This window comes from Crocodylus porosus, unplaced genomic scaffold (genome assembly GCF_001723895.1).
Source record: "Crocodylus porosus isolate Cpor-Errol unplaced genomic scaffold, CroPor_comp1, whole genome shotgun sequence".
In the NCBI taxonomy this organism is placed as follows: domain Eukaryota; kingdom Metazoa; phylum Chordata; order Crocodylia; family Crocodylidae; genus Crocodylus; species Crocodylus porosus.
The window spans coordinates 1,380,156-1,388,570 of record NW_017728904.1 but is presented as its reverse complement, the minus strand read 5'-3'; the positions used below and the strand labels follow the sequence as shown (position 1 = coordinate 1,388,570).

At 64.8% G+C, this 8,415-nt stretch overlaps 2 protein-coding genes across 2 annotated transcripts in view; one reads left to right on the top strand and one right to left on the bottom strand.

Annotated features, from left to right (window-relative positions):
• The window catches only part of MTX1 (metaxin 1), a 5,367-nt gene extending 4,621 nt beyond the window's left edge, over window positions 1-746 (bottom strand). Inside the window, exon 1 of the mRNA XM_019556730.1 lies at window positions 525-746. Coding sequence (XP_019412275.1) covers window positions 525-746 — 222 coding nt within the window. The remainder of the gene's footprint in view (window positions 1-524) is intronic.
• A 273-nt stretch (window positions 747-1,019) lies between these two features.
• Window positions 1,020-8,415, top strand: part of THBS3 (thrombospondin 3) — an 11,182-nt gene continuing 3,786 nt past the window's right edge. The window contains exons 1-21 of the mRNA XM_019556729.1: window positions 1,020-1,461; window positions 1,657-1,913; window positions 2,001-2,103; window positions 2,439-2,465; window positions 2,819-2,901; window positions 3,097-3,148; window positions 3,233-3,381; window positions 3,865-4,005; window positions 4,436-4,513; window positions 4,591-4,743; window positions 4,880-4,990; window positions 5,092-5,199; window positions 5,406-5,565; window positions 5,748-5,866; window positions 6,062-6,114; window positions 6,333-6,526; window positions 6,824-7,002; window positions 7,213-7,261; window positions 7,456-7,652; window positions 7,796-7,968; window positions 8,274-8,413. Of these exons, the coding sequence (XP_019412274.1) occupies window positions 1,095-1,461; window positions 1,657-1,913; window positions 2,001-2,103; window positions 2,439-2,465; window positions 2,819-2,901; window positions 3,097-3,148; window positions 3,233-3,381; window positions 3,865-4,005; window positions 4,436-4,513; window positions 4,591-4,743; window positions 4,880-4,990; window positions 5,092-5,199; window positions 5,406-5,565; window positions 5,748-5,866; window positions 6,062-6,114; window positions 6,333-6,526; window positions 6,824-7,002; window positions 7,213-7,261; window positions 7,456-7,652; window positions 7,796-7,968; window positions 8,274-8,413 (2,893 nt within the window). The 5' untranslated portion in view covers window positions 1,020-1,094. The remainder of the gene's footprint in view (window positions 1,462-1,656; window positions 1,914-2,000; window positions 2,104-2,438; window positions 2,466-2,818; window positions 2,902-3,096; window positions 3,149-3,232; window positions 3,382-3,864; window positions 4,006-4,435; window positions 4,514-4,590; window positions 4,744-4,879; window positions 4,991-5,091; window positions 5,200-5,405; window positions 5,566-5,747; window positions 5,867-6,061; window positions 6,115-6,332; window positions 6,527-6,823; window positions 7,003-7,212; window positions 7,262-7,455; window positions 7,653-7,795; window positions 7,969-8,273; window positions 8,414-8,415) is intronic.

Below are 8,415 nucleotides of genomic sequence, written 5' to 3'. Positions count from 1 at the left end.
GGCTTGGGCGCGAGGGGCCGGGGCCCCGGGGGGCTCCCGCCTGGGGCTGCCCTAGCCCGGGCGCTGGTAGCGGCCGCCGCTCCCTGGGAGGTCTGGCACTCGGCTGGGCGGCTGCAGCACAGAGGGATATTCTTCCCCCTGCCTGAGGGAAACCGCAGAGCGGCTCCAGGGGGATGCTGCTGGAGTCCCGAGCCCCTGCAGGGACGGCGGAGGCTGAGCACAGCCCTCTGCTTGGGCGCCGGACCTGCTGTCCAGCCAGGGCCGTGCAGGGGTCCAGCCTGGACCAAGGCCCGTGCTGCCAGCCTAAGGGGCTTGGGGGTCAGAAGGGCGAGCGGGCCAGATCCGGGGCTGGAGGGAGCTGAGAGGCCCCGAGTCCTGCAGCATGTGCCGGCTCCATGCTCATCCCCGCTCTGAGCCAGGGAGGGCAGCTGCTGGGGCTGGGGTCCAGCAGGTTCCCTCCGTGATCGTGGCATTGTCCGGGGGCCATCGTGGCATTGTCCAAGGGCCGCACTTCAGTCTCTCACCACCTCCAGCTTCGCTTTCACTGCAGAGGTCCCCGCATCCTTGCTGGAGCTGGGCTGTGCCTTGCTGCGGGCACGTGGTGGTGGCCTGGACCAGCTGCCTGTGGGTGCGGGGTCCCCATCCCAGTAGCTTCTCTCCAGCCTTGTGCCCCGGCCGCAGGACTGGCAGTGGTGGGGGGTTGACCTGCCCCAGGCCCTGGGCAGTGCTTGGCCACCTCTGTCCATGGCCCAAGGGCGCCACCTCCTGGGGTGCACTCCCCAGCTCTGCCACGCCTCCCAAGCTGGGCCCAGGCTGGGCACGGGGTGCTGGGTTTCTCCCCCCACGGCTGCAGTGGAGCGCATGGCAGGGCTGCCCTGAGGACCTCTCAGCCTCTACACCGAACTGTGGAAGGAAGAGGAGGGGTGTGGGGCTGGCGAGGTGGGAGGGTCCAGGCCTGTGGGGCCCTGAGGAGCTGGAGATGAGCCCCCAGTTCTGGCGCAGGGACAGTGGAAGGAGCCCTCCTCTGCTGCCAGGCGGGAGGTGTGTTTGCTGCCTGCACCCATCCATCTGCCTCTGGCCCTGGCAGTGCTTCCATGAACCCCCTCCAGCCAGCAAGGCCCTGGCTGGGACAGCTTTCCAAGGGCTGCATGGGGAGCAGTCCTTGTCTGCGGGGTCACGGACCAGCCTGTCACTCTGGCAGCCTCGCTGGTATTGTGGGACTTGGACATGACTATCTGTCTGCCCATCCTGCAGTCATAGACCTGCTGATGGTGACGGAGGCCCGGCAGATGGTGAACGTAGCACACAAGATCCGGACAGAGTTGCTGACAGTGAACGATGCCTACCTGCTGTCCACCTTCCGCTTGCCCCCCAAGCAGGGCGGTGTGCTCTTCGGCCTCTACTCCAAGAAGGACAACACGCGGTGGCTAGAAGTCTCTGTTGTGGGGAAAATCAACAAAGGTAGGGTCATGCAGAAGCACAGGAGCGCCTGCTCCTCTGGCCATGGGCTGGGGGGCCCGGGGACGGCAGAGGAAGGGCTGTGCAGTTCAAGGTAGGCTGTGCCAGGCACCATGCATAGTGGGTACAAGCTGTGCTGGGCAGGGCTTTGGGCCCCCATGCTGAGGGGAAGCTTACACCTGTGGCTGTGCTCCACAGTCTTGCTGCGATACCTGCGGGAGGACGGGAAGCTGCACGTGGTGAACCTGCAGCACACCGGCCTGGCAGATGGACGGAGCCACACGGTGATTGTGCGCCTGAGTGGGCTGCGCGCCGATGCCCTGGGCGTGGAGCTGTATGTTGACTGCAAGCAGGCCGATGCCAGCGTGGGGCTGCCCCAGATAGCAGTCGTGCCCCAGGCCGAGGTGGAGGCGGTGGAGGTGCGCACGGGGCAGAAGGCCTATCAGAGGTTGCAGGTGAGATGGGGCCTGACACAGAGGGTGCAGCAGTGGGGGCACGGGCAGTACCATGGCACCAGGGCTGACGGCTCCTCTCTGGACCAGGGGTTTGTAGAGTCGATGAAGCTGATTCTGGGAGGGTCCATGAGCCGCGTCGGGGCCCTGAGTGAATGCCCTTTCCAAGGTGATGAGTCCATCCACAGTGCAGGTAACGCGGCAGGGGGCACCCACAATACAAGCCCATGCAGGGGCATCTGCACACACGTTACATGTGGAATAGGGCACTGCCAGGTATGCCAGGGCATGTCTATGTATGTCATGTGAAACATGGGACCCATACATATGTACACGTGTCTATCTTGTCCTCCTGTTAAATATGGAGCATGAGCCATGTGGGCACATAGATGCATATGCACGCAGCCTGCTTGTGGCTGGGTCTGGTGGGGGCCGGGTCTGTAGCTACCAGCCTCTGCCTTCTGTGCTGCGTGGGCAGGAACGAGTCAGGCTGGCAGCAGGACGATGTTTCCATCTCCTCCCTTGCAGTGACCGGGGTGCTGAACTCTATCCTGGGTGAGTTGCTTGTTGTTCTCCTGGCCTTCCCCCTCCCACACTCCTGTTGCATGAGTTTGGGCCCACACCTGGGTAGGGCTGGGCAGAGGGAAGCCTCGGGGTCTCAGGGCAGAGAAGGGGATGCTGCACCCCTTGTTGAGGTCTCATCCTTCACCTGACTGCTCTTGGCTCCAAGACAGCTGTGGTCATGCATGAAGTGAGCTTGGGGGATCTCAGCCAGCTTCTGGGCATTGCTTTTCCCCATTGTGGACCCAGGTGTGCGTGGGTGCCTGTCAGGGTGGGGCAGAGCCCTGGGGGCAGTGGGCAGAGAGGATGGCACCGAGGGGGACTGACCGGTGCTCTTGTTGGGGCAGGTGAGCAGACCAAGGCCCTGGTCACGCAGCTGACTCTCTTCAACAAGGTCCTGATGGAGCTGAGGGAGGATATCCGTGACCAGGTGAGGTGGCCAGAGGGGCTGTGCACCATTCCCTGCTGTGGCAGGATTGGCCCCATCCAGATGCTAGCCCCCTGCTCAGTGCCCTTTTCCCCCACCACTTCTTCTGGGGGCCTGGGCCAGAGATCAGGTGGGTTCTGCTCCAGGGTGCTGTGATGCTGAGGTCTCGGGCTCTGACACCTGCACTGTGCCTTGCAGGTGAAGGAGATGTCCCTGATCCGGAACACCATCATGGAGTGCCAGGTCTGCGGTGAGTCCTGGCCCCAGGGAGCTGCCCTGCCCTGTTCAGCCTGGCCCAGCCCAGCGGCTGCACCGTGACCCCCTCTCTCTGCAGGGTTCCACGAGCACCGCTCCCGCTGCAGCCCCAACCCCTGCTTCAGTGGTGTAGACTGCATGGAGACATACGAGTACCCCGGGTACCGCTGTGGGCCTTGCCCTCCTGGTTTCCAGGGCAACGGGACACACTGCGCTGACATCAATGAGGTGAGGGGCCCAGCCCAAGGATTGAACAGGTTGCACGTGAGCCTGCCGGAGACAGAGCACTGCTCACAACATGGGGCGGGGTCCTGTGTTCTGGGGATCCCGATGCATTGGGAAATGGTTGAGGCAGGGCATGACTGTGCCCATGGGAAGGAGCAATGTGACAGTGCAGGCAGGCTTGGCAGGGAGGAGCCTGCCCTGTGGAGCAGAGCCTGGGCCTCAAGCTGCACTGGAGGAGGTTGTGGGTCAGGCTTCCTGTGTGCCCAGGGATGTTGGACAGGGATGGTGGTCAGTGCTCCCTGCTCCATGGATGGGGCAGGGAATTGGCTCAACCTGCTGCCAGGTGCATGGCAGGAAGCTTGGTGCTGGGGCAGGGGTGATGCTGGAGCAGCCCTGGGAGGCCGGCACTGGTGAGCCACACTCCTGGCAGGGGCCTGCTATGCTGGCTGCGTGTGGGACTGGCTGGACCCTCTCCTTCACTCCCAGTGTGCCCATGCCAACCCCTGCTTCCCTGGTTCGAAATGCCTCAACACGGCGCCCGGCTTCCGCTGCGAGCCCTGCCCCCGTGGCTACAAGGGGAACCTCATCTCAGGTGTGGGTGCTGACTATGCCAAAGCCAGCAAGCAGGTGAGAGGGGCCTGGCACTGGCAGCCGGCTCTATGCTGCTCTGACTCCTGACAGTGGCGGGGGAGGGTGTGAATCTGGGGGCACAGTGCTGCTGGAGGCAGGGGGCTGCTGCTGCAGCAGAGATGGGTTCCAGGGCTGCACAGGCTCATGACCTGCTGGCTCTGGGCTGCCCCTGGCATCTTACAGTGTGACCCCCCAGCCCGGGACAGTACCACGGGACTGGAGTGTGGCATCTTCAGGGATGAGCCCAGGCCTGCTCCCTTCCCTCCCTTCCCCAGGAAAGGCACTGCACGGCCAGGTCCAGTGAAGGGCGGAGAATGAGCATAGCTGGGGGGGGGTGGACCCTACTCATGTTGCTGCCTCTCCCTGGGGGAGGCCGAGCCCCAGGACCTTGCAGGGGCCCTGCTTCCAGTGACTGTCCCTGCTGCAGGTTTGCACCGACATCGATGAATGCAACGATGGGAACAACGGCGGCTGTGACCCAAACTCTATCTGCACCAACACGATGGTGAGCGCTGTCTCCCACCCCTCTGCCCCATGGCCCCCAGCTGCCTCCAGCCTCTCACCCTGTCCCCTCTGCCCCAGGGCTCCTACAAGTGTGGCCCCTGCAAGGCGGGGTTCCTGGGCAACCAGACCATGGGCTGTGCCCCACTGAAGTCCTGCAGCAGCCCCACGCACAACCCCTGTGACATCAACGGGTACTGCGTGTTCGAGAGGAACGGTGACATCTCTTGTGCGGTGAGTGGGGCTGGGGAGGGGCTGCATGGGTGGGCTGGGGCCAGCACTGGGGCCGTTTGTGCCTGGGGGCAGGGCAATCCCAGCACAGCTGGCAGTTGTCTCTGGTGTCATGATTCTGCCTTCCCCTCTGCCCCAGTGCAATGTGGGCTGGGCTGGCAATGGCAATGTGTGTGGGCGGGACACAGACCTGGACGGCTACCCAGATGAGCCACTACCCTGCATCGACAATAACAAGCATTGCAAGCAGGTGGGCACCGCACCCAGGGCATGGGGGCAAGAAGGTGGTGGGTCAGGAGCAGGGAGGGGGCTGCTTGGCCCCAGGTTCTCAGCTGCACACCCCATTCCCAGGACAACTGCCAGCTGACGCCCAACTCGGGGCAGGAAGACGCTGATAACGACGGCATCGGGGATCAGTGCGATGATGATGCAGATGGTGATGGCATCAAGAACGTCGAGGTATCCTGGGCTCAGGGCTGGGGGGCCCTTGCCAGGGGCTATCCGCAGGATTGGGGTGGAGAGGGGGCAGTGCCTTGCCATGCTGCTCCAGGAGCATGCGGGGGACTGGGGGACTCTGCCTGGCTTGTGAGGCACAGCCTAGAGCTCCCCATGGCACTTGGGTCTGTGCCTGCCCCGATGCCAGTGATGACGGGCGCCTCTTGCAGGACAACTGCCGGCTCTTGCCCAACAAGGACCAGCAGAACTCGGACACTGACTCCTTTGGGGATGCCTGTGACAACTGCCCCAACGTGCCCAACAATGACCAGCGGGACACAGACAGCAATGGCGAGGGCGACGCATGTGACAACGACATTGATGGCGACGGTGGGGCCAGGGCCAGGGCTGTGTCAAAGGAGGGGGCCTGGGTCATGCTGGGGGCTTTCTGCAAGGATGTGCCCGAGGCTGCCTGGGTGAGGCTGGGCTGGGCCTGGGGATCTAGGGCTGTGGCTGAGACTCAAGGTGGGGCTGGGCTTGGGCTGGGGTCACCGTTGCCGTGCTGCCCACAGGGATCCCCAATGTGCTGGACAACTGCCCTAAGGTCCCCAACCCACTGCAGACAGACAGGGATGAGGATGGCGTTGGGGATGCCTGCGACAGCTGCCCTGAGATGAGCAACCCCACTCAGGTATGGGTTGGGGCCTGGCAGGGGCTGCGTGCAGGTGGGAGACAGTGTGGGAGGCTGGAGCAGCTGTTGGGCCTTGCTTGGCCTGCAGTGATTGCAGCAACAGGGGCTGGAGGGGGGCCTTCCCCTTCCCCTGTATGCCTGGAGCCCAGGACCAGTCCCCAGTCCCTGCTGACCTGGGGCTGTGCTCTCTTTCAGACAGACATGGACAGTGACCTGGTAGGAGACATCTGTGACACCAACGAGGACAGGTGGGTGTGTGAGCCAGTGCCTGTGTCCTGCCCAAAGCTCTGCCATTGCCCTGGAGAAGGCAGGGAGGGATGGGGTGGAGCCCTGGGTGACATGGGGGAAGCCCCCATGCGCAGGCCACACAGTGGGTGGGTGTACTGGGTGCGGGCATCTGGGGGAGACGGGGTCCCAGCCACGTGCCTGGTGGCACTGCCCCCTCATCCCCTCTTACCACCCCCAGCGATGGGGATGGGCACCAGGACTCCAAGGACAACTGTGCCGAAGTGCCCAACAGCTCCCAGCTGGACTCGGACAATGACGGGCTGGGGGATGACTGTGACAATGATGATGACAATGATGGCATCCCTGACTACATTGCTCCCGGCCCTGACAACTGCCGCCTCATTCCCAACCCCAACCAGAAGGACTCAGACGGTGAGGGCTCAGCCAGGGCCGAGGACCATGTGGCCACTGGGCCTGTGCCAGGGGGATTGGGCACAGCCGGTGCAGGCCTGGCTCCTGTGGCAGGGGCTGTGGCTGCTGGGTTGAGTCCCCTGGGCTGGCACTGCTACATAGCAGGCAGTCTGGTGCCAGGTGGAGCCAGGATCTCTGGAGCCCGTGGAGCTGGAGCAGACATGCTTGCTGTATGGAGCATGGCGCTCACTCTGGCTCGGGGCTGCGCCACATGCTTGGAGCTGCACCACGTGTGACTGGCCCGGTCATGCCCCGCAGGGAATGGGGTGGGTGACGTCTGCGAGGAGGACTTTGATAATGACACAGTGGCTGACCAGCTGGACGTGTGCCCGGAGAGTGCCGAGGTGACGCTGACTGACTTCCGGGCCTACCAGACAGTGATCCTGGACCCCGAGGGCGATGCCCAGATTGACCCCAACTGGGTGGTTTTGAACCAGGTATGGCTGGAGGGAGGGGGAGGCTGCAGGGCAGGTGCTGGCATCAGTGCTAGTCAGGCAGGATGATGCCTGCTGTGCAGCACTGGGCAAAGGGTGAAGGAGGGGAGCAGGCCAGGGGCCTGGCTGGGTGTTGGGTTAGGCCTGCCAGCCCTTGGGCAGGCCCTGGGCTGCATCCAGGAGCCCAGGTGCCAATCCCATCTCTCCCCCCAGGGCATGGAGATTGTGCAGACCATGAACAGCGACCCGGGCCTGGCTGTTGGTAGGTGGGGTGTTCCTGTCCTGGGGCAGCACACTGCCTCTTGTTCCCACCCATCTCCTTGGGGCAGCTCACGCCCCACCCCAGACCGAGCCGCCAGTGAGGGAGAGGGCAGAACTGATGTGGCCTGCCCAGGAGCCCCATGGGGCTTGGGGCACATGCCTCCCTGCCTGACACGCGCCCTGCCCTGTGCCCAGGCTACACGGCCTTCAACGGGGTGGACTTCGAGGGCACCTTCCATGTCAACACTGTCACGGATGATGACTACGCTGGCTTCATCTTCAGCTACCAGGACAGCTCCAGCTTCTACGTGGTCATGTGGAAGCAGACGGAGCAGACGTACTGGCAGGCCACCCCCTTCCGGGCCGTGGCTGAGACCGGGCTGCAACTCAAGGTCCATGCTGGGCCTGAGGCCTGATGGCCCCTCTGCCTGGGGACCCGGGGGGCAGGCAGCGCCTGCCGTGGTGGGCACTCCTGGCCCCTTCTCTGCCCGGGGCACCCGTCCCGCCCCGGTCACCCCCAGCCCTCTGCCCGCAGGCGGTGAAGTCCACGAGTGGCCCCGGTGAGCACCTGCGCAACGCGCTGTGGCACGCAGGCACCACCCCGGACCAGGTCCGGCTGCTGTGGAAGGATCCACGCAACGTGGGCTGGAAGGACAAGACCTCGTACCGGTGGCAGCTCATGCACAGGCCCCAGGTGGGCTACATCCGGTGAGGAGGGGCTGGGGCCCCTTCCCGGTGGGGTGCAGGGCGGTGGAGGCCGCGGGTTTCCTTTTTAAGGCAGCTCCGGCGGCCTCTGCCCCGGCCGGCGGGAAGGGCCCAGCCCCGCACTGGCTCCGCACCAGCTGGGCCTCCGCGCCATTGTCCCGTCGCCATGGAGACCCGGCCCGCGCGGGCAACGCCGGCCCGCGCCTTTCACATGCAAAAGCGGCCGAACAATGGGCCGGGGCCGGGGCCGGGGCCGTCCCCTCCCGTCCCGGCCGGGCGCTCACCCCGGCCTCCCCCCCCCGCCCTAGGGTGCGGCTGTACGAGGGCCCGCGGCTCGTGGCGGACTCGGGCGTGATCCTCGACAGCACGATGCGGGGCGGCCGCCTGGGCGTCTTCTGCTTCTCCCAGGAGAACATCATCTGGTCCAACCTGCAGTACCGCTGCAACGGT